The 25,577-nt window shown below is 31.2% G+C and overlaps 2 protein-coding genes across 2 annotated transcripts; both read left to right on the top strand.

Moving 5' to 3' along the window:
- Positions 1–10,939: 10,939 nt before the first annotated feature.
- LOC132747147 (transient receptor potential cation channel subfamily A member 1 homolog) lies at positions 10,940–12,382 on the top strand. Its single transcript, XM_060736470.1, has 3 exons — positions 10,940–11,116; positions 11,537–11,740; positions 12,185–12,382. The coding sequence occupies exons 1-3, from the start codon at positions 10,955–10,957 to the stop codon at positions 12,380–12,382; spliced, it is 564 nt and encodes a 187-aa protein (XP_060592453.1). The 5' UTR covers positions 10,940–10,954.
- A 172-nt stretch (positions 12,383–12,554) lies between these two features.
- LOC132747148 (transient receptor potential cation channel subfamily A member 1-like) lies at positions 12,555–15,356 on the top strand. The gene is made up of 6 exons (XM_060736472.1): positions 12,555–12,687; positions 13,067–13,270; positions 13,714–13,896; positions 14,089–14,157; positions 14,464–14,631; positions 14,889–15,356. The coding sequence occupies exons 2-6, from the start codon at positions 13,103–13,105 to the stop codon at positions 15,021–15,023; spliced, it is 723 nt and encodes a 240-aa protein (XP_060592455.1). The 5' UTR covers positions 12,555–12,687; positions 13,067–13,102; the 3' UTR covers positions 15,024–15,356.
- The last annotated feature ends 10,221 nt before the right edge of the window (positions 15,357–25,577 follow it).

Here is a 25,577-nt window from a genome sequence, read left to right as displayed (position 1 = left end):
AACATTTTTGAAATATTTTAAAACTTTAAAGTATAAGGTTTCAACAAAGACAAACCCCCTTTAAAAGGATTTTGGGGAAACAAAAAATGAAAAAAAACAAAAAGGGCCCCCTTTTGAAAACAACTTTATTTTACCCCTGACTGAAATTTTTTGACGACTGAAAAACTGCAAAAAAAAGGGCAAATGACCACGAAAAGGGAAAGTCCCCAAACTGCTTATACTACTTTAAAAAAATAAGAAGGTTGGAAAGGGAAAACCGTTTCCATGTAAATATGTTATTTTTTTTTTAAACCATTTTGAAAAATAAAAGGGTACAAAAATGTTTAACATTCAAAAACTGACTTTGTTTGCTTCGTTAAAGCATTTTTTTAAATTCTTTTCGGGCCTTTATTTAAAACCCAATTTTTACCATTAATTAAAAACGTATTTTTTTATTTAAAATTCAAATAAAAAAACATTATTTTTTTCCCCAGTATTTGGATTATTGTTTAAAACCAAAATTGCAAAACGACATTAAATAAAAATGAAAAAGCCTTTTCATTTTTCATTTTTTAATAGGTTAAATTTTAAAATATGAGAAATTTATTAAAAACCAAATTAGAAAAATTTTGTCCTTTCAAAGGGTTTAAAAATCTGAATTGATAAAAGCAATCAAAAAAAGACTTTTCTCTTTTCAAATTCCACAGACTTTAATCAATAATTGTTGGGGACATTTGGGTTTGGGAAGTAAAATTTTAAACAGTTCAAAAACTTTATAAAAGTTGGACAGCTTATACAACCTGCATTCCCTTTTCCCTGAGGTTCGACTTTATGGGACTTGCGACGAATACCCCCTTTAGAGAGGTGAAAACTTTAAAACCCTTTGTGGCCCGATAAATGACTCAAATTGATTTTTCCTTTGCTGATAAATCAAAATTGTAAGGGATTTAAATATCAAAATTAAGATACGAACATTATAAAGACCTGGCCAGACAACACGGTTTTTACACCGATGTGTAATCTGACCTTTACTCTTACAAACAGGTTGAAAAAAGTTTATCAACTTTTTGTGGCTTTAAATATAACTGTGACAATTTACATTGGTTTTTTTTTTTTTTCATCATTGATAAGATTTGCACATATGTGTGAAGTGAAATTGTGTTCGTGTGTACCCGCGTGTGTCCATATTAAAGCACGCTCACCACGTTTTTCTTTGTCTCTAATTTACGATTAAATTTGGATGATTTTTTTTCTAAGAATTGGTATTTTAATGAAATTAATATTAAATATAGAAACATTACTTTTTATTTATATTTTTAAAGACATGGCAATGGATTCTAGGCACAAGTGGCTTAATTTTCCATGGCATGGGTCGACCTGTTATCTTATGTAGAGAAATTTGGACTTGCTTGGGATTTATGTTTCTATGCTGAAAAGAATCACAAAAACGTTTATACGTAAAAATATTTTCAATCGTTCTTTATTTTTCTGGTCGCTTTTACTTTAGCGTTCCCTGTGTGCCCGCAAAAAGCAGTTGGGAATTTTTTTGTTTAAAAATTTCACATCATTATATAGGATATTGTTAAATGAATTTCGAAAATTTTCTAGACAATAAGTTATAAAAATAACGTTTTTTTTGCGATTGTTGATTCGCGGGTAAATTGAAATATATCAAAACAAGCAAAAAATTATAAAAATTATTTAACACAAACTGATGAGCGGATATTTTTCTTTGTCCAACAAATTATTGGATACAAATGTTAAGGATAAATATGTTTAAGTGGATAGCCGTGAGAGATTATTCCCCTTTTCCCCCTCATGGTTTATACTCAAGTCCAAAGTCTCTAACTTTGATCTTACTTTTCAATAAAAACCGAATTTGAAAGAGACTTGTTTTTGAATATCCATCCGCTTTTTAGAATCTGCCTCTTTTGAAATTTTACATTTAAACATATGTGTTAAACAGGGATACTCCGGGATTTGGCAAATTTTGTTGGGTTTATCACTTCCCAATTTGTTATCGTAACTTCACTTCATGTTGGGTTAATTTTTGGTCCTTCGGGATCAAATTTGATTGCCAACACGTTATAAAGTGTTGGGAGAATTGAGTTACCGCTTAAAAGCCGGTGCTAGGGGGGCCGTAGAAGGGATGTTGCAACTTATTCATTAAATCCTCATGTACAGACTCAATCAAAACCGAGAGTCTGGCAATTCTTATGTTATTTTGGGTTGTGATTAAATGCCTTCCAAAGGGATACTTTGTTTCCAGAATTTTAATTTATTTTAACAGGATGAATTTAAAGAATTTTTCTGGGTACGTTGCTTGTCAACATCGGCAAATGATGGCTGATGGTTTCGATATGAGGACCACAGTGATTTTTTCAACATTGTTGATACACACAAATATGTAGTTGTTATCAGCCATTTGATTTCCAGCATCTTTTTGATTATGATAGCTATCATATTAATGAATTTAATGGTAAATATTGGATTTGTTTAGTTTAAAATACCTTGTTCAGAATATGTACATGTAGACAATTGACACAATGATTAAGTATGAAGTTGGACCGAGAACTTCAAAACTCTATGTAAGTCTTCTCCTAATGATTGAATTCCAAGTAATGCCTTATTTAACAATGTTTTTTTTAATCAATCATGTTCATTCAACGGATCTTTATCGAGAAAAAAAGGCCCTTTTTTAAATATTTTTAAAAAAATACTTTTTTTTAAATACTCATAATAGGCTTTAAATTTGTGGATCGTATAAATAGGTTAAATTTTTTTTTTGGGATGTAAAACAAATGGATAGATTTTGCTTTTTGAAAAATATTTTTTTTTGAATTAAGCTTTTTCGTTTTATGAAATTTTTACAGTAGGGTTGAAAATGTGAATCATAAATGAAAATTTATTTATTTTTTTAAAAGTACCCGTACTTTAAAGTCTTTACTCATTATGCTTAGCAAAATCAAAACAGTAAATGTCCCAAAATGCTCAACAAATGTTTATGATATGATAAGAAATATTTTCTACAATAAAAAAATTTCTTGACCAAAACTATTGATTTTAATGGATAGGTGGCGTAGCGTGTAAGTGATGTTGAAGGAATTTTTTACATGCATGCAATCGAATCACAACTCCACATTGGCAGTTTGTCCCTTTATTTAAAAATTAAAATGATGGCTCATACTCGCCCTTTAAAAATGAAATATTTAGGTGCACGTTCAAAACTGAGTTCGTACTAAACAAACTTGTTTGTTAATAATTTCTGAAAAAAAACTGCGGTAAACTATCTGTTTAAGGTTACACACTTGCAATTTAAACATTTTAAGTATAATGAATTTGTTTTTTATATCAGACGGCATGGAAGTAGAGACCTTGAATTCCCGACAAAAACTCAAAAACATTCATATAAGCCCTATCATTTTTCAAATTTGCTGATTATATCAGTGTATTGTATTTGTTTACAGATTGGAACACATTTGGAAAATTGGAACGTATCTGCCAGGCTATTCTCAATATTTTGGTGAGATTTTAGATGTAACAAGGAAGTTTGGTGCAAGGCTAAAGGTCAGATTCATCCCAGCAGCCTAACAGAGAAGTATTAGCTGGACGATTAAAATCCGAAGAAGTTCCAAACATGTATGTTTAACGTTTTAAACATTTCTCAATACATGAAAAATCATATTTTATCTTTTAAAATAACGTAATCAATTAAAGAAAGCGTTTTGAAATGTTAATTAGGCTTACTGAAATACTGTTAGCTTTTGTTATTTTTATTTCTGAAGGACCAAAAAATGGTAATCTTCTTACAGTTTCCCAATATAACACATGTTAGACCTTTTAAAGTATTAGAAAAAATATTGATTTCTGTGGCATAAATGATCCTTTAATCTATTTTTTAATTTTGTTTCATATACGCTAGAGCATTCGTGATAAAGACCAGTGTGAAAATTTATAGGACAGAAGCTGGATGAATTGATATCATTGAAAGAAGATATGTGTAATCTCATGCGACTGAATGAAAGAAGAACACGAGCGTCTCCCGAGAAATAGCAGTTAGATAGATATATCCAAACATATTAAGAAATAGATTGACTTTAGTGGATTTGCTTTAACCTTAGAAAGAGCAGTGAACTGATGATTATATATGCTAGTTTGGCTGCTGAGTGTTTGATTATGACAAAACTTTACCATATAAGAAAGAGTATGAAGATGTATATAATAATCATGTACATGATCAAATGTTTGTAAATGTTTTGCAAACTATAAGACAATACCTTAAAATGGCATCAAAAAGTAAACGGTAGTATCTCAGTTTAATTAACTGATCATTGATTGAAGTGTCGGAGTATATGTTGATACCAAGGCCGAACAGGATCGATAAAAGCAGAATTTCACAAAAGAAGAGTTTCGAGGTTTAACTTTGCCTTTTCATATTTTAAATTTGCATTCTTTAAAATCAGGTTTTGATTGAAAAATGTTTCCATTATAAGCTGAATCGGTATCTGGTCAAGCCTACACATTCCAGTAGCTATGTTTCTTTTATAAGCATTTTTAAAATATTGATGTCCTTTGTTGTATATAACTTATAAATGCAACGAAACATAAGACTGGTAATTTGCAAAGTAATGTATTTTTTCATTTATTTGCATATATTTAATTTAAAATTGTTCTCAAAAAAAGCATTCCTTTTTTCTTTTTTGGGAATATGTTGCAGCGTAATAGTAAGTAAAAGTGGCACCTTTGTTTAATTAGATGTCTTTTATTTTAATCAGTATGTTTATACCTTCTATTACACATCAATGTTTCTTGGCATTTCAATAAAACATGTGGCATAAGTAGTTGGTCGATAACCGGAGGTAAAAATAAAAGTTTAACCGTCCACCGAAAATTTTACCCAAAATAATTCGGCGTAACCAAAACAACAAAAATGAACACATCAGTTAACCAAGTCTGTAAACCATAGTTCGTTCTTACCTTATTGATCAACGGACTAACTGCACATTTAAGTTGATCTTATAAATTCAAATAATTTTGTTTAAAATTTGTTTTTAAATGTTACACATTCAAGGACCAATGTTGTAAGCGTAGTTTAGAATAAAGATCAACGGGAAAAGGCAGCAAATTCCTTGAACGCAAAATATATCTATCAAGTTGTAATATTACATTGGGTAAATAAACTTTACTAAGTTACTTAATTTTCAACTAGTTAATTTGCCTCTAATTAAAAGAGTATTTAATTGTTTAAGGGGTATTTTCATTTTTGCTTAGTATACATCATAATTTTTGTTCCTAATCTAAATTCAGTCCTACGCATAAACCCTCCCAGCCTGCTGGAATTCAGAAGGGTTATCAGCTAGAAATCACTATTAACCTGGTAAATCCCCATTAACACGTCCATGAACTGAGAGTCCTGTCATTATTAATTGGGGCCCTCTGTATTCCCTTATCTAATTGGCCCTAACGTTTGAAAGGATAAATTTCTGAAGATAAGTCCTAACTTTATGGAGTGTTTTTTTTCTCTGGGGTCTGCGGCCCAAGTGGGAATTGTGAAACTTTAGCAAATTATTTTGAAATTATTTGTAAATATTTACACTTAATTTTTAATAAAGATAAATTTTAGCTACTAAATGAATTATAAATTTGGATATACCTTTATAAGTGAAACACTTCTTAATTTTAATAAACTTCCATAGTAAAGTGCAATGGGTTCAGGTGTTATTAGGATGTTAACTGGAGTGAACTGGCCCCCCACCCCCCAACCCCACCCCGAAAAAAAAACGGCTAAAAATATTTTTATTATTAGCTCAACTATATAAAATATATGTGAGAGCTGTCCTACTCCCCTCGGCTTGTAAGCCAGCGTCAGCGTACATACTTTAAATTAATGCTTATATGCAGTAAACATTTTATCTCTTACTATTTTATTAGCTCATCTGAGGACAATGTCCGTGTGCGTCAAAAATTTCTTTAAAAAGACTTCTACTCCCTAAACCACTAAGCCAAATTTGTTGAAACTTTTGCAGGAGTGTTCCTTGCATAAAAGGCTCTACCAAAGATGTTCAAAGAATAAAATTCTATGCAGAACTTTGGTTGCCATAGCAACCGAAAAAAAAATTATAAAATGTTCTTTTAAAAAAATCCAAAGAGCTAGAGCTTAGATATTTGGCATGAAACATCTTATACTGAGCGTTCTATCAAGTTTTTTCAGATCAAAGCCCTGGGGTAAAAACTGGCCCCGCCCCGAGGGGTCATTAATATTTTTCCTTATATGTACACATGTATTCCTTATGATCATACACATCATGTGATAAGGTGTAAAGCTCAAAAAACCAGTATTTCCAGAACTATATCCCCTTGAACATATAATTTTCCATAAAATAATGTTATTTTTTTCTCTTTCTATTTCATAATAAGGGATTGACTTAAAACTCAAATATATGTTTCCTTACCATCAACTACATCATATGTGACAATGCTGTTAACTCTAGCCACCAATATTTTTCCCAGAATTATCTTCTCATGAACTCATTTTTTTTTCTTAAAAAATGTTACCTTTTTACTTACTTCTTTATTTCTTAAGTATCTACTTCTAACTTAAAAATATATGTTCCTTATACATGTGTGACAAGAATCATAACTCTGGCATGAATATTTCCAGAATTATTTCCCCTTTGAATTTAGATGTTTTTATGCCCCTGAAGGGTGGGGCATATTAAAATCGAACATCCGTCTGTCTGTCTGTCAGTCCATCAGGCATATAGACAGTGGAGGTAGTGTCCGCTCTGAAACTTCAGTATGCATGAAAGTATTTTAATTTTTCTTTCATATATGAAATAACCATAGAGGTATGGTGAGTGCGAACATGACTTCGGTTCCCTACGACTAAGGTCAAGGTCACTGTGGGGTTCAAACTTTTCATTTTTTATGTTAAATAAATTATAGAAGGTGGTGGTCCTGTCCGCTCTATAAACACTTCAGTATGCATGAAAGAATTTTAATTTCTCTTTCATATAAGAAACAACCATAAATGTATGGTGAGTCGCGAACAAAGACTCGGGTTCCTACGACTGAGGTCAAGGTCACTGTGGGGGTTCAAACCTTTGTCATTTTTTATGTTATATAAATATAGAAGTTGTGGTCGTGTCCGCTCTTAAACTTCAGTATGCATGAAATAGAGGATATTTGTTTGTTTGTGTGTAAGATGAAATTTTATTTCATCGAGTGGGCTTTAAAAACAGTATTCTCACGAGTGGCGTAGCCACGAGTGAGAATACTGTTTTTAAAGTTCACGAGATGAAATAAAATTACATCTTACACAACAAACAAACAAATTTTCTTTTTTATTTTATGCTAAAAAACAAGTTTAAACGGAATTTCCATAATATTAACATAAATATTAAAATCTGTTTCCCCATTGAGAGCCTCATTTCGTGCGAATTTCTCATTAAAAACAAGAAGTCTTGAGCTAAAAAAATAAGTCCGACAATCAACATTAAAATGACAGTGATATTATTTATTTTTTTAAAAAAATGAATGATCGCTTGCTTTAATAATAAAAACAAACAATTCGTGTAGGAGAAAATTCCAACCATCCATCCATATTTCTGTTACTTACTGCGAATTTATATTAGACCTGGCTTGTTAAATGTAAGCGGCAGCCATTTTTTAAAGTTGTGCATTTCACGGGAGGAAAATAATTGTGTTTGATTCAGAGGGATATCATTTGGAATTGTTAGTCATACACCTTTTTAAAAGAAAGAAAACATATTTGAGGATTGAAACAGACAAAAAATAAGTGTTGACAGATGTGAAAACATGAAAAAAGCAGCTATGAAAATGGAAGACTTGGAACTTGCTCGGAATGCTGGGTGGTTTACTTGTTCTACGAGCTGTAGCTGTCATTGCTTTTCAATTTTTCATAAAGCATACGGCAGTTATTTCTCGTAGGATACTTTAATATGCCCAAATGTCATCAAGAGCAGTTTGCATGTGGAGGAATGTATTTTTCAGACTGTAAAAATGAAACAAAAAATTTAGAGACGAAATTTGGTGATTGGAATTTGAATGAATAGAAGTAAGTTTTCTTCTTTTTATTACTTTTGACGTTTAAGGTATTTATCAATTTCAGCTTTGCTTTTTCTTTAAACAGCCTGACATTGTCAGAATCGTCAGCAAAAATAAAATTGAGGTACCACATGGGGAAAATCTTAAAAAAGTAGTTTCGTCATTGAAAAAAGTGAAATTATATTTTGATAATTTTCACTGTGAAATTACCAAATATAATTTTCACGGATAAATCAGTAATCCACTGAAAAGCATAAAATAAAGGATTTTAATTTTTCTTTCACATATTCAATAACCATAGATATATGGTGTGCCAAGAATAAGACTCAGGTTTCTACAACTAAGGTCAAGGTCACTGTGGGGGTTCAAACTTTGTCAATTTTGATGTGTCTGCTCTAAAACAAATATGAATAAAAGGATTATATTTTTTTATTTCGCATATGAAATTATCATAAATGTATGATGTGTTTGCGCTTAAGACCCGTGTTCCTACGCCTTAGTTCAAGGTCACTGCTGGGGTTTAAACTTTTTCAATATTTATGTTATATACATATAAATGGTGGTTATTGTGTCCGCTCTGTAACTTCCATACATGAAAGTTTCAATTTTTAAAAAAAAATTAAGTCACCATAAATGGACAATGTGTTGTGAACTTAACCCAGGTTTCTTTGTCTAACTTAAAGGTCACTGCTGGGGTTCGAACTATGTCAATTTTTACCACCACACTTAACATGTAATAGGTGGTTTATAACTAGAATCCTTTGAGGCATTTGTCACGTTCTGTGACAGCTCTTGTTTATATTTTATTTTTGTACATGTATATTGATATTTTTTGTACTTCAAAAAATGTTTCTTAACACTTATATCAGGTGCGAATAGATTTATAACTCTAGCTGTATTTCTAGAATTATCTCCATTTCATTTTTGAACTTGGGATTTAGTGAAAATTCATTTATTTCAAAGGATAATCTTTGTTATTAGAAATGATATCTACTCTAGACTTAAAATAATTGTTCTTTGTCATTATTACTTACATCATGCATGACAAGGTTCATAACTCTAGCATCTTTATTTCAAGATATATTTTATCTTTGAACTTATAACTTTACTATAATTTAAAGGTCATCAATGTTTTACTATTTTCTGCTTTAATGCAATTGGTATAGTTAAAGTGATTTAGTATTTTGTACGGAAGTCAAAATACTACTTTGTTTACATTTTGCTACCTTTTTTACATTTTTTTTTTCACATTCAGAGATTTTTTTTCTACCAAATTGGATGAAAGTAATTTACATTAGTATTTTTGTTGTGATCACAGGGACTCGGCACAGTGTTGGGGTAGTGTAAAAAGCAATTTTAGAAAAAAATACTTATAAATTGTTTTTTCTCTAAAATTAATTTTTACCCTACACTATCCCAACACGGAACCGAGTCCCTGTGATTTTGAGTTGTAAGTGTTTTAAAGTAATCCAGTCTTTTTAGTCTTTAACTCTTATTAAAAATTGAATGTTCTGAAATGTTCTCTATATCCTACAGCTTAAACTATACATTCTTGAAACATGATAGGATCATAAAACATTCTAGGGTGCTGCTATCAGTGATACTGTGACAAGCCATGTAATTATAATTAAATGCTCATCACTGGCCAGAGATAGCAAATTTTGGGGGAAAACTGGAAATCTTGGGTTTATGCGTAGGACTGTATTACGCATATGTGAATTTTTGTGAAATTTATGTTTTGTGTATATATTGACTGAATGTACATTTTATGAATATACTTATCCTTTTTGAATTGATCACGTTCTTCTGTTAAAAATTTCATGTTAGTATTTCATGCATTGTAAATGGCTATACACATGTATGTAAACACATATTATCCTAATAAACTATTTGTTATGTTATGTTATATGTATAAAATGTTTACAATTTAAAGTGAATTGGTCAACAATTGAAAAACTGTAATTAATACAATAAATAATTAATATATGAAGATTGTTTTCATCAATATAGTTTCAGTCTTGATTATCGTTTCTTAACCATTTAACGTTAAGCCAGGGGTATAAGCAACAAGATGCATGAATTCATTATTTGGCGTTTAAGGTCTTACAATAATTAAAGGACTATTGTACCACAATATTGATGCTTATGGTAACATAACTCAAACATATGTCGTGATGGCCTTTAAACGAAGACAATGACTGCGTACACGTGTATATTTATATTTTGAAAACCAGGTCAGCAACCTGTATTAATAGGTAACCATTTTTTGTTAATATCAAAATATTATATACAATAAATAACACATGGGTTTGTGGGTATCAGTAAAAATATCGTTCCGAGGAAAATACTGTTACCCGAGACTTCGCCAAGGGTAACAGAATTTTTACGAGGGATGAAATTTTTACTTTCACACACAAACCCATGTGCTATTTATTTAATTACCCCGATCAAATACTGTGATGATCTGAAATTGTCAACTAAATCTAACTGTAACAAAAATAAACCAATAGTAGCAATAACTAAACTGTTCTTACCTTGCAAGTTTTAAGTATACTAAAGGCCTACTTGAGAAGCTGTTTTTCTCTTATTTTCTAAGCAATTGATGATATCTACCAGTCATAAACATACAATAAGCTATGTTTTATTGTTGCATGGTTTTGACAAAGTGCATTTACAGAATAACGATGATATCCTACTGATGTCTGTCCACCATCTCTATCTGTAACGTTTCACTGGTTAAGGTAGACTCCACACTAAATTTCAAGTTTCTGCCGCCAATGTCCTACAAGCAATATGCTTCATAAATCTGATCCCAAACTGCACAACCTGGAAATTTATCTAATAACCAATTAGAAAAACTTTGTCCCTTTCAAAGTTATGAATCTAGAATTGATAAAAGCATCAACAAATGACTTTTCTCTTTTTCATTCCACAGATTTATCATATTGTGGTGACATTTGGGTTGGAGTATTTTAAACAGTTCAAAAACTTTATAAAGTGGACAGCTTATACAACCGCATTGCCTTTCCTGATCGACTTATCGGAGTGCGAGAATACCCCCTTTAGAGAGGTGAACATTAAACCTTTTGTCCGATAAATGACTCAAATTGATTTTTCCTGCTGATCAATCAAAATGTAAGGGATTTAAATATCAAAATTAAGATACGAACATTATAAAGACTGGCCAGACAACACGGTTACACCGATGTGTAATCTGACCTTACTCTACACAGGTGAAAAAGTTTATCACTTTTTGTGGCTTAAATATAACTGTGACATTTACATTGGTTTTTATTTTTTCATCATTGATAAGAATTGCACATATGTGTGAGTGATTGTGTTCGTGTGTACCCGCGTGTGTCCATATTAAAGCACGCTCACCACGTTTTTCTTTGTCTCTATTTACGATTAATTGGATTTTTTTCTAGAATTGGTATTTTTATGAAATTAATATTAAATATAGAAACATTACTTTGTATTTATATTTTAGACATGGCAATGGATTCTAGGCACAGTGGCTATTTTCATGGCATGGGTCGACCTGTTATCTTATGTAGAGAAATTTGACTTGCTTGGGATTTATGTTTCTATGCTGAAAAGAATCACAAAAACGTTTATACGTAAAATATTTCCAATCGTTCTTATTTTTCTGATAGCTTTTACTTTAGCGTTCCTGTGTGCCCGCAAAAAGCAGGTTGGTTTTTTTGTTTAATTTCATCATTATATAGATATGTTAATGAATTTCGAATTTTCTAGACAATAAGTTATAAATAACGTTTTGTTGCGAATTGTGATTCGCAGGTAAATTGAAATATATCAAAACAACGCAGAAAATATATAAAAATTATTTACACAACTGATGGCGATATTTTTCTTGTCCATCAAATTATTGATACAAATGTTAAGGATAGAATACTGTTTAAGTGATAGCGTGAGAGATATTCCCCTTTTCCCCTCATGAGTATACTCAATCCAGTCTCTAACTTTGATCTACTTTCATAAAACCGAATTTGAAAATACTTGTTTTGATATCCATCGCTTTTTAGAATCTGCCTCTTTGAAATTTACATTTACATATGTGTTAAACAGGGATACTCCGGGACTCGGCAAATTTTGTGGTGTTAATTTATTTTAACAGGATGAATTTAAAGATTTCTGGGTAGCGTTGCTGTCAATATCGGCAATGATGGCTGATGGTTTCGGATATGAGGACCACAGTGATTTTCACATTGTTGATACACACAAATATGTAGTTGTTATCAGCCATTTGATTTCCAGCATCTTTTTGATTATGATAGCTATCATATTAATGAATTTAATGGTAAATATTGGTTGACATGTGAATCATAACATGAAAATTTATATATATATAAAATCTGATCCCAAACTGCACAACCTGGAAATTTATCTAATAACCAATTAGAAAAACTTTGTCCCTTTCAAAGTTATGAATCTAGAATTGATAAAAGCATCAACAAATGACTTTTCTCTTTTTCATTCCACAGATTTATCATATTGTGGTGACATTTGGGTTGGAGTATTTTAAACAGTTTCAAAAACTTTATAAAGTGGACAGCTTATACAACCGCATTGCCTTTCCTGATCGACTTATCGGAGTGCGAGAATACCCCCTTTAGAGAGGTGAACATTAAACCTTTTGTCCGATAAAATGACTCAAATTGATTTTTCCTGCTGATCAATCAAAATGTAAGGGATTTAAATATTCAAAATTAAGATACGAACATTATAAAGACCCATACAACCACGGTTACACCGAGCAATCTGACTCACTCTTTACACAGGTGAAAAAGTTTTCTTTTTGTGGCTCTAAATTAACTGATTTAATTGGATTTTTTTCATCATTGAGAATTGCACATATGTGTAGTGATTGTTTCGTGTGTTACCCGCGTGCACCGCTCACCATTTTTCTTTGTCTCTAACGATTAATTTGGATTTTTTTCTAATATTTTTAGAAATTTAATATTAAATATAGAAACATTACTTTGTATTTATATTTTAGACATGGCAATGGATTCTAGGCACAGTGGCTATTTTCATGGCATGGGTCGACCTGTTATCTTATGTAGAGAAATTTGACTTGCTTGGGATTTATGTTTCTATGCTGAAAAGAATCACAAAAACGTTTATACGTAAAATATTTCCAATCGTTCTTATTTTTCTGATAGCTTTTACTTTAGCGTTCCTGTGTGCCCGCAAAAAGCAGGTTGGTTTTTTTGTTTAATTTCATCATTATATAGATATGTTAATGAATTTCGAATTTTCTAGACAATAAGTTATAAATAACGTTTTGTTGCGAATTGTGATTCGCAGGTAAATTGAAATATATCAAAACAACGCAGAAAATATATAAAAATTATTTACACAACTGATGGCGATATTTTTCTTGTCCATCAAATTATTGATACAAATGTTAAGGATAGAATACTGTTTAAGTGATAGCGTGAGAGATATTCCCCTTTTCCCCTCATGAGTATACTCAATCCAGTCTCTAACTTTGATCTACTTTCATAAAACCGAATTTGAAAATACTTGTTTTGATATCCATCGCTTTTTAGAATCTGCCTCTTTGAAATTTACATTTACATATGTGTTAAACAGGGATACTCCGGGACTCGGCAAATTTGTGGTGTTAATTTATTTTAACAGGATGAATTTAAAGATTTCTGGGTAGCGTTGCTGTCAATATCGGCAATGATGGCTGATGGTTTCGGATATGAGGACCACAGTGATTTTCACATTGTTGATACACACAAATATGTAGTTGTTATCAGCCATTTGATTTCCAGCATCTTTTTGATTATGATAGCTATCATATTAATGAATTTAATGGTAAATATTGGTTGACATGTGAATCATAACATGAAAATTTACTACTATTAAGTACCCGTATTTAAAGTCTTACTCATTATGCTTAGCAAAATCAAACAGTAATGTCCAAATGCTTCAACAAATGTTTATGATATGATAAGAAATATGTTCTACAATAAAAAATTTCTTGACCAACTATGATTTTAATGATAGGTTGGCGTAGCTGTAAGTGATGTTGAAGAAGTTTACATGCATGCAATCGAATCACACTCCACATTGCAGGTTTGTCTTTATTAAAAAATTAATGATGGCTCATACTCGCTTTAGAAAATGAATATTTAGTGCACGTTCAAAACTGAGTTCGTACTAAATCAAACTTGTTTGTTCATAATTTCTGAAAAAATACTGCGGTAAACTATCTGTTTAAGTTACACACTTGCAATTTAACATTTAGTATAATGAATTGTTTTTTTATATCAGACGGATGGAAGTAGAGACCTTGAATTCCCGACAAAAACTCAAAACATTCATATAAGCCTATCATTTTCAAATTTGCTGATTATATCAGTGTATTGTATTTGTTTACAGATTGAACACATTTTGGAATTGGAACGTATCTGCCAGGCTATTCTCAATATTTTGGTGAGATTTAGATGTACAAAGAAGTTTGGTGCACGGCTAAAGGTCAGATTCATCCAGCAGCCTAACAGAGAAGTATTAGCTGGACGATTAAAATCCGAAGAAGTTCCAAAACATGTATGTAACGTTAACATTTCTCAATACATGAAAAATCATATTTTATCTTTAAAATAACGTAATCAATTAAAGAAAGCGTTTGAAATGTTAATTAGGCTACTGAATTACTGTTATTTTTATTTCTAAGACCAAAAATGGTATCTTCTTACAGTTTCCCATATAACACATGTTAGACCTTTCTAAAGTATTAGAAAAATATTGATTTCTGTGGCATAATGATCCTTTAATCTATTTTAATTTTGTTTCATATACGCTAGATTCGTGATAAAGACCAGTGTGAAAATTTAGGACAGAAGCTGGATGAATTGATATCATTGAAAGAAGATATGTGTAATCTCATGCGACTGATGAAAGAAGAACACGAGCGTCTCCGAGAAATAGCAGTTAGATAGATATATCCAAACATATTAAAATAGATGACTTTAGTGGATTTGCTTAACCTAGAAAGAGCAGTGAACTGATGATTATATATGCTAGTTTGGCTGCTGAGTGTTTTGATTATGACAAATTTACCATATAAGAAAGAGTATGAAGATGTATATAATAATCATGTACATATCAAATGTTTGTATAAATGTTGCAAACTATAAGACAATACCTTAAAATGGCATCAAAAGTAAACGGTAGTATCTCAGTTTAATTAACTGATCATTGATTGAAGTGTCGGAGTATATGCTGACACCGAGGCCGAACAGGATCGAGAAAAGCAGAATGTCACAAAAGAAAAATTTTTGAGTTTTAAATTTGCCTTTTTATATTTAAAATTTTCATTCTTTAAACAGGTTTGATTAAAGGGTTTTCATTAAAAAGCTGAATGGTATCTTTGGCAAGCTACACATTTTCCCTAGCTATGTTTTTTTTATTTAAACATTTTTAAAAAAATTGATTTTCCCTTTTTTGTATTTAATTATAAACAACGGAAAAATAAGAAAATAATTTTTCGGGATGTTTTTCTTATTGGGAATTTATTTTTGTTCTTTAAAAAAAACATTTTCCTTTTTTTTTTTGGGAAAGTGTTGCCCGCGTTTTTTAAGAAAAATGCCCCCTTTGGGTTTTTAGATTTCTTTTTTAAAACATTTTATACCTTCTTTAAAATCAAAATTTCTTGGGATTCAAAAAAACATTTTTGGGAAAAAGTAGTTGGGCGAAAAACGGGAAAAAAGTTTACCCCCCACCGAATTTTACAAAAATATTCGGCGTAACAAAACAACCAAATGAACACATTCAGTTTACCAAGTCTTGTACCATAGTTCGTTCTTAACCTTATTGATCAACCGGCACTACTTGCACATAAGTTGATCTTAAATTCAATAATTTGGTTTAAAAATTGTTTTAAATTTTACACATTCCAAGGACCCCAATGTTGTACGCCGTAGTTTAGGGAATTTTTATTCAACAAAAGGGAAAGGCAGCATTCCCTTGAACGCAAAAATATTCTATTTCAAGGTTTGTTTTAATATACATTGGTTTAAATTTAAAATTTTTCTTAAGTACATAATTTCAACTTAGTTTAATTTTTCTCTTATTAAGAGAAATATTTTTTAATGTTTAAAGTATTTTCAAATTTTTGCTTTAGGGGTATTATCATAAAATGTATGTTTGTTCCTTTAATCTATTTACGCATATTGGTTGAATTTTATGTGAAAATTTAAAAAAAAAAAAAAAAAAAAAAAAAAAAAATTTTATGTAAAATGTGTATTATTGACTTTAATGTTACATTTTATGAATATACTTATCCTTTTTGAATTGATCACGTTCTTCTGTTAAAAATTTCATGTTAGTATTTCATGCATTGTAAATGGCTATACACATGTATGTAAAACACATATTATCCTAATAAACTATTTGTTATGTTATGTTTATGTGTATAAAATGTTTACAATTTAAAGTGAATTGGTCAACAATTGAAAAACTGTAATTAATACAATAAATAATTAATATATGAAGATTGTTTTCAGCAATATAGTTTCAGTCTTGATTATCGTTTCTTAACCATTTAACGTTAAGCCAGGGTATAAGCAACAAGATGCATGAATTCATTATTTGGCGTTTAAGGTCTTACAATAATTAAAGGACTATTGTACCACAATATTGATGCTTATGGTAACATAACTCAAACATATGTCGTGATGGCCTTTAAACGAAGACAATGACTGCGTACACGTGTATATTTATATTTTGAAAACCAGGTCAGCAACCTGTATTAATAGGTAACCATTTTTTGTTAATATCAAAATATTATATACAATAAATAACACTTGGGTTTGTGGGTAACAGTAAAAATATCGTTCCGAGGAAAATACTGTTACCCGAGACTTAGCCAAGGGTAACAGAATTTTTACGAGGGATGAAATTTTTACTTTCACACACAAACCCATGTGTTATTTATTGTATTACCCCGAACAAATACTATGATGATCTGAAATTGTCAATTAAATCTAACGGTCACAAAAATAAATCAAGATTAACAATAACTAAACTGTTCTTACCTTGCAAGTTTAAAGTATACTCCAGGCCTACTTAAGAAGCTGTTTTTCTCTTATTTTTTTAAGCAATTGATGATATCTACCAGTCATAAACATACAATAAGCTATGTTTTATTTAGAAAACAAAACACTACCCCATTTATAAGGTTATGTACTGGGAAATCTGATCCTTCGGTATCCAGAATATTCTTCGCATGGTGTTTGACAAAGTGCATTTACAGAATAACGATGATATCCTACTGATGTCTGTCCATCAACTCTTATCTGTAACGTTTCACTGGTTAAGGTAGACTCCACATTAAATTTTAAGTTTCTGCCGTCAATGTCCTACAAGCAATATGTCTTATAAATCTGATCCCAAACTACACAACTTGGAAAAAGAAAACACATTTTATTAAGAACATATATGCCATAATATTGCAAATCTATAAGGAATCATCCCATGTGAAACAGTCAGGAAGTTAAAAAAATTCCGTAAAAGCCAAAAGGCTTTAGTGGTCCGAGACCAAAACAACATATTTCGTCCCTCTGGCAAAACATACCTGCAAATATACGGGCTACAGAAACTTTGTCACTACTTTAGCAACTCCCTATTCATGCAAAATATCGCAAAGAAATAGGTGCTTGATTTTTGCTATTGCTGAAAGTTTGTATCCCCCTGTAAAATTACTTGTTTTCACCGAGCCTGCTGTTTAAAAACAATGTTTACAAAAATTGGCGACCTTGACATCTATAATCAACAGCATGTGATTTTAACCATGTTTTCGAATTTGCCAATGATCATAATAGATGTCACGAAAACAAATTTCATGCTGAAAATGCACTTTAAAGACAACCAGTCATTGAAATCCACAATAGTTACTATATCATGAAATCCTCCCTGGCCATTCGAAGCTGTGGCTTCAATTAGTGTGGTGTGCTGCCTTAACATTGCTAAATAATCCTTTGTTGCATGCTTTAATTGTCTGCATGTGATGTTCCAGTTTGACATTACAAATACTTCCATTGAAAACGGATGTTTACTTTTTGACTATTCAACAAAAATATATTTCATACGTGAAAAGAACTCAAGGGTGCAAAGAACTAATTTTTATGAGAGTCATAGTTTCTTTGGTGATGCCCTAGGCTCTTTCGTGCAGGTCAAAATCAAACTTGGTCATGGTTCAATGAATTTTGGCAGTTTTATGCCCCTATCACTTTGAAAATAATATGAAATTGAAGTTTCTGTTTATTAGGGATAATTTCAGTGCCTTGAACATTGTATGAAAATGGTTTGTGTTAACATTAAAAAGTTTTAAGAGCTTTAAACTTAAAATGAAAAGATAATTTGTGCAAACAAATTTGGAACAAAATATTATAACATCTGAAATTTTAGCTGCATGCGGGGGGCATCCGAAGCATGATGACACATTTATAGTTTTCATCAGATGCGGCAAATTCAAATGGTGCTTCAATAGTTTCATCAGCAATATAAGCAGAATTATCAAGATCACATTTTGAATTTGTTTGCCAGAATTTAATTTTACTACCAAAGTATGTTTTATTTGCTATAAAGAAAATATTTGAAACTTGAGTTTGCAATTTTTATTAAATTTTTTAATTTTGTTGTGATTTATGATTCCGAGGGATCACATTTTTTTAGAGATTTTGATCAATGTATTTGTATTTGTGTAATCGTATTGAATATAATTGTGCACAATATAATTATAATATAATTATGCTGTCATTGGCAATCCGAGGTTATTGATCACTACCAAAGAATAATAAAATTCTGGAAAAAGGGGCGATCCCCCGGAAACATTAAAACAACATTTATATACATGAAATAGTCTAATAGGCTTATTTGCTCGTTAAAGTGTTCTAAATTAGTTTTTACGAAATATCACTTACTTTGTTCAAATAATATGAAATTTTCAGTTGCCGTTCGTTATCTCCCCAACGGTACAGCACATTCAAATCAAACTTGACATATGGATACGTCAAATGAATGCGCAGGTCAGAATCAAATTTGGTCATGGTTCAATGATTTTTGGCAGAGTTAAGCCCCTTTCACTTTGAAAATAATATGAAATTTTCAGTTTCTGTTTATTATCTCCATAACGGTCAACACATTCAACTCAAATTTGACAAATGGATATGTTTTTGAAATGCACAGGCCAAGTTCGAATTTGGTCATGGTTCAATGAATTTTGGCAGAGTAATGCCCCTTTCACTTTGAAAATAATATGAAATTTACAGTTTCTGTTCATTATCTACCCAACAGTGTTACATATTCAACTCAAATTTGACATATGAATATGTCAAAGGAATGGGCGGGTCAAGTTGGAATTTTGTCATGTTTTGATGATTTCTTGGCAGAGTTATTTCCCTTTAACTTTGAAAATAATATAGATATATCGAAGGAATAAACAGTTTAAGTTTGAATTTGGTCGTGGTTCAATGATTTTGGACAAACTTATCTTTCCTGAATCTTGAAAAAATTTTGAACTTTCAGTTTCAGCACTCATACTTTTGTGGAAATCTAAGTAGCCATTATTTTGGCTACACGTATGTAATATGCTATTTTCAAAAGGTTAAGACTGAATAATTTCAGTGACTTGAACATTGTATGAAAAATGGTTTGTGTTAATATTGAAAAGTTTTAAGGGCTTTGAACTTAAAATTAAAAAATAATTTGTGCAAACAAATTTGGAACAAATTATTATAACATCTGAAATTTTAGCTGCATGCAGGGGCATCCGTAGCATGATGACACATTTCTAGTTTTCGTCAGAGGCGGCAAATTCAAATGCTTCTTCAACAGTTTCATCAGCAATGTAAGCAGAATTATCAAGATCACATTTTGAATTTGGTTGCCAGAATTTAATTTTATTACCAAAGTTTGTTTTATTTGCTATAAAGAAAATAATAGAAACTTGAGTTTGCAATTTTTATTAAATTTTTAATTTTGTTGTGATTTATGATTCCGAGGGATCACATTTTTTCGAGATTTTGATCAATGTATTTGTATTTGTGTAATCGTGTTGAATATTATAGTGCACAATATAATTATAGGCCCCTATTGGAAATTATGCTTTTTCTTGCTTTCATTGGCAATCCGAGGTTATTGATCACTACCAAAGAATAATAAAAATCTGGAAAAAGGGGCGATCCCCCGGAAACAGTGAAACAACATTTATATACATGAAATAGTCTAATAGGCTTATTTGCTCGTTAAAATGTTCTTTATTAGTTTTTACGAAATTTCACTTACTTTGATCAATGGAAATACGATGTGTTCACTGTAACGTAAATCGGAATGGCAGATATAATAATAAGAAAAGAGACTAATACTTAGGCAAATATTTTCAAATTATAAATGTAATATTTTGTAAAATCAACAGACCAGTATACGAGTGATCAATTTCACGAGATTGTTAATACACGCTTATATGTTTGCATTACAATTACATTATAGAGGAGTAAACTGTTGGAATCATATTTTCTATTTTAGTGAGCCGGTTAAAATTATTTTAACGAATCCGCGTGGAAGAAATAGTATGTTTAATTTGAAAAAGGACTGCAGCAAGACTGTAAAATATGATCGATGTAATGTTACAGTGACTGTTTATGACACTAATGATACGACAAAGCATATTCAGCTCTTACAGCTGGTGCAGGAACTTCTATCTGGGTCGATAAAGACTCCGTTGATAAACTAGAATTATTTCGCAAAAATTTAAATAACATTTTGTCATAGTTATTCAAAAATAGGCTGAACTGTTGTTGTATTAAGCAAAACTGAAAGTGGAGCTCAGTAACAAGATAACATTAGGATATTAACACTTTTGTTATTACATGAATTAATTTGAATATAACATGCAATGCGACAAAAACTCTAAGGTAAATAAAACAGAAGCAGAACTGAAGTAAAACTTAAAAGATGTTGTTAAAATGCAGGCTGCTTTCTTCGTAATGAGGCGGAAACCGCTACAAATGACATTATTAGTGCTTTTACCAATTATGTTGAGAAGTTAGATCTAAATAATATTATTAGTAGCCGATTAGAGATCAGCCCGTTGGCAGATACTTTATTTAGCCTGGTTGGAAAACAATATCATTTAAGTACATGAAGTATATAATCATGAAATTCACGTTGAAGGTAACTGAAGGGAAAATAAGTGCATTTGCTGAGTTAGATGTCACGCAACAAAAGCTTGTTCTGTTGGAGATTGTGAACTATCTGAAGAAAGGAATAAAAATATTGTCCATATTTTTGAAAATATTTAAGTGGGTGTTTTGCTGTGTTCCGTTCATTGCATTCTATTTCATATATCGAATATTCGTTCTGAAAAGCCATATAGGGAGGCGCAGAAATGGACTTTTTGTCACATTCTTGTGCTCGAAGCTTTGTAAATTTATTGGCTCATGTGGTGGACCAATAGGCATAGTTATTGGTTCTATCGTTGGTGGAATAATTGGAGGAATAATTGGAAAGTATTGCGGAAAGGGGGTAAGCTTGTTTTATTTTTCCCGAATCTGTTGGTGGCCCAGGACAGCCGCCTATAGATGGGGCTGAATGTGCATTAGGTTAACCACATATGGCCGGATCAGAAGTAGTTTTCGGACCACCAACGCTCAGCTGTGAATTAATGCAGTCTGAGCAAAATATTCCTAATGCAAATATAGCATTTGGTGTGCCAAAACTATGGTTATATGTCGAGTACTGCGGGAAATACATACATCCCAACACAACCCTTATATATCGATTTCAAAACTATCAGATTAGTGGATTACAGTAAGAATTTCACCACTACGTATTTGTTAACAAATTAACACCAATCAATTTTTGTGGTTAAATGCATTGATATTCAAATAATAGACCAGAGTAGGAATATATCATAGTTGAATACAACAACCACATAATATACAGCTGTTAAGATTTTTATTCGTGATATATTGAAGTTAATTTTTGCAGTTCACAGTTTTACAAGGATGGCCTCTATAACATTACGACCATACATTTCCTATCTTGAAGTGAAGTGGTTTGTACATTATTAACAACTGTTTATCATGCGATAACGGTTGTTATAGTTGAAAACATATACTTAATCATCTATTGATTTTCATTTATAAACAAAAACTACATGAAGTGCTAAAATAATTTGTGTCACTTGATTTAATTTTACAATTACAGCAATCACTATAGCATGCCTGATTTGACATTAAAGCTCTATTTTTCGAAGACAAAACAGTACTCGGCATTGGTTAACCGTTTTGTAAAGCTTCATTTTCTCAGAAAGTATATTTTAAAAGTTATTCTTTTAAAAAAAATTTGGGCCCAATTTCATGTTTTTTCGTAATAATAGAAGGTTTTTTTAAATGGACAAAATAACCCTTTAAGGGGTTTTAAATGCGGGAGTTAATCCCCCGTTTTAACGTAAAATTATCCCTGAAAATTTTCTTTTTTTTTTCCCTAAGTAAAACCCTATCAATGTGGTTTTATTTCAATTTTGTTTTATGGGTTTAACTGCCCCAAAAATATCCCTTTTAAAAAAAAACAAAAAATTTCTTAAATTTTTCAAAAATTTTGCAAAGTTTTTTCCCTTTTTATTCCTGCTTCGGGAAGGTATTTTTCTAAAAAACGACCAAGGGAAATCACATAAATTGATTGGAAAACTGGTTCATTTTTTTAATTTGAAATCCATTTAAAAATTCTTTTAATGGTGAGGAAACCTTTCCGGTCCCCTTTCTTTTGAAAATTTATTTAAAGCGGGCGGGTTTTACGGACACTTAAAATTAAAAACCATGGACTTTCCCCGAAGCTAATTTGAATAGCTTCCTTACATGCGGGAACCCAAAAGTCTCCCGGTGAGTTTTCAAAACCCACGGGGGTTAAGGAAAATTGATTGAAGTCAAGGGACTTAAACCCTTGGGAAATTCCTCATGATTACTTTTAAAGGGAAATACTTTTCATTTTTATATTTCCTTTTTAAATTTTTAAAAGTTTTATAAATAGGGTTTTTACTGTTTAAGTTAAAAAATCTTAAAACGAGGTTTTATTTTTTTTAAAGCGTTTACGTTGACCCAGGGACTGTAAATACGGGGGGATAATTAAAATAAAAAGAACTAGGCCACTATCTTATTTTTTTCCCCAACGATTTGCACTAATTTTAAAAATTGTTTTTTCCGCATAGTTTTTTAACATGCATGAAAGCTCTCAATTGATACAATACATATCATGTGATATTTAAATATGCATTTTTTAAAATGTGTAATGTATTTGCAAATATATATATATATATATTATATATATATATATAGATGTATACTACTTTTAGATTATGCGTACACATGTGAACACAAAACGTAGTCGTTACTATGCGACGACGTCATATTCGCCCTGATGATCATAAGAGAAACATGTTGGCAAATAATTAAATAAGTTAACTGAGAGAGAGAGAGAGAGAGAGAGAGAGAGAGAGAGAGAGAGAGAGAGAGAGAGAGAGAGAGAGAGAGGGAGAGAGAGAGAGAGAGAGAGAGAGAGAGAGAGAGAGATCTGGTGATACTTCGATCTTGTAAAATAAAAGTAAGTTAAAAATGGCGTTTTTTATCATTCTAATGGAAAGACAATGAAATCAAACGAAGAGTGCTGGGAGTATTTTATAAAATCTCGCTCATTTAAAGGCTTTGTCATTACTTACAAGCTGCACTGTCATCTTACCGAGGTAGGCACGCATTTCAGTCCAGCTTTTATACATAAGCATATTTCAAATAAAACTAAATAAGTTGTTCATTCATATTCGTATATTTTATTTTGTATGGTTGAATAAACTGTTGCTAAAGTTCGAAACAATTACCTATCATTAAATGTAATATTAAAAACAATAATAAATGTCAAATATTGTGAATGCTCATTTTAATAAATAAATGTGAACGTGTTTATATGTGGTAATTAACTGTCATAGTTTCTCCATCTACACGATATGTCTTCACTGTTTTGCAAAGCTAAGTTATAATATTAAGGACTTCCGGAGTTTGACCTTATTTTCCTTACGAAGATATCTCAGAAGAGCTTTATCATGCATTAAACATTGAAGTTTGTTTTTCTAACATTCATGTTATACTTGCTCTTATCATATCCATAACCACCTGCCCCTCACCGCTGTGGGTTCGAATCCCGACCGGAACTTTGGATTCCTTCATGTGAGGAAGCTATCCAGCTAGCTTACGGAACGTCGGTGGTTCTACTCAGGTGCCCGTTCGTGCCTGAAATAATTCACGGAAGGGCACCTGAAGTCTCCCTCCACCAGTAAAGCTGGGAACGTCGCGATATGACCTATATTGTGTCGATGTGACGTAAAACCAAAAAAAATTTAACATCTGACTTAAAGCAAACTAGTTAAGTAATCAAATGAGTTTGTTAACCTTTCCCCTAAATCAAAAAGATTTTTTGGTAATTAAGCGCGTTTCTCTATTTCTTTCAGCATTGAAATTCTTTTCAAAAATTCATCTTTTCTTTCAAGTTTTTCGTTTTGTAATAACACATCTATATGATAATTAAGAATAATAGCAGAAGGATTGACTTACAAAGCTATTTCAGCCAATTCGTCTGTAATTCATCTATTAGTATGTTTGCTTTCTTTAAATACATGTCTTACGTCTTCTTTAAGTTTTTTACTTATCTTTCTTTTGAAATACATTTTTGAGAATGTTCGAGGTATATCTTCTGCTTCTCATGTGAAATTTTCTTCACCTTTACTGGAACAAGTTCAAATATATGCGGAATATTTACATGCTGTTGTCAATGACATTTGTACGGACAAATTGTGCAGTGACCATTGAAGTTCATAACCATATAATTAGCTTTATCCTCTTATGTCTTATATGCAAATGAATTACTATCAATAGTGTTCAAGATGGCCGCCCGTTACTATGAATTGAAACGATTACGTAATCTTTGTTTACCCCTAAACCGACGCCTATACGACGATGTCATTCGTTGCAATTAGGGTTCAATAAGGCTGCCGCGCACATATTCAAATTAAGATATTGTTACGAGCCAGGCGTAACGAGAAAGAAAAGCCAACTTGTAACAATAACACATTTATTACAGAAAAATTATCAAAGAAAAGTAAAATAACAAATTACGTTTACAAATACCTGAAATCCAAATAAAAATGAAATCTTAAATGTCTAGTCTGATCCTGGAATGATCCTTTTTTGAATAGCACACTTAAATCCAAGTAAAATCCAAGAACACTTTAGAATAAATTTCCACAATAAAATCCACAAGAATATTTTTAACTATTTTGAAATAATCCAAGCTCCAATAAATCACTTAATATCCAAGTTGAAAAATACTCCAAATATATTGATGACTTAAAAGGTAACTGATGACTTAAAAGATCACTGATGACTTAAAAGGTAATACGAAAGAAAAATGTCTCCCATATATATTAAGATAAGAAGTTTCTAGAA

The sequence above is a fragment of the Ruditapes philippinarum genome, unplaced genomic scaffold, assembly GCF_026571515.1.
Source record: "Ruditapes philippinarum isolate M1 unplaced genomic scaffold, ASM2657151v2 ctg6972_1_1_1_1, whole genome shotgun sequence".
In the NCBI taxonomy this organism is placed as follows: Eukaryota; Metazoa; Mollusca; class Bivalvia; order Venerida; family Veneridae; genus Ruditapes; species Ruditapes philippinarum.
Note: the sequence above shows the minus strand (reverse complement) of the source record. Positions and strands in the feature narration are given on the sequence as shown.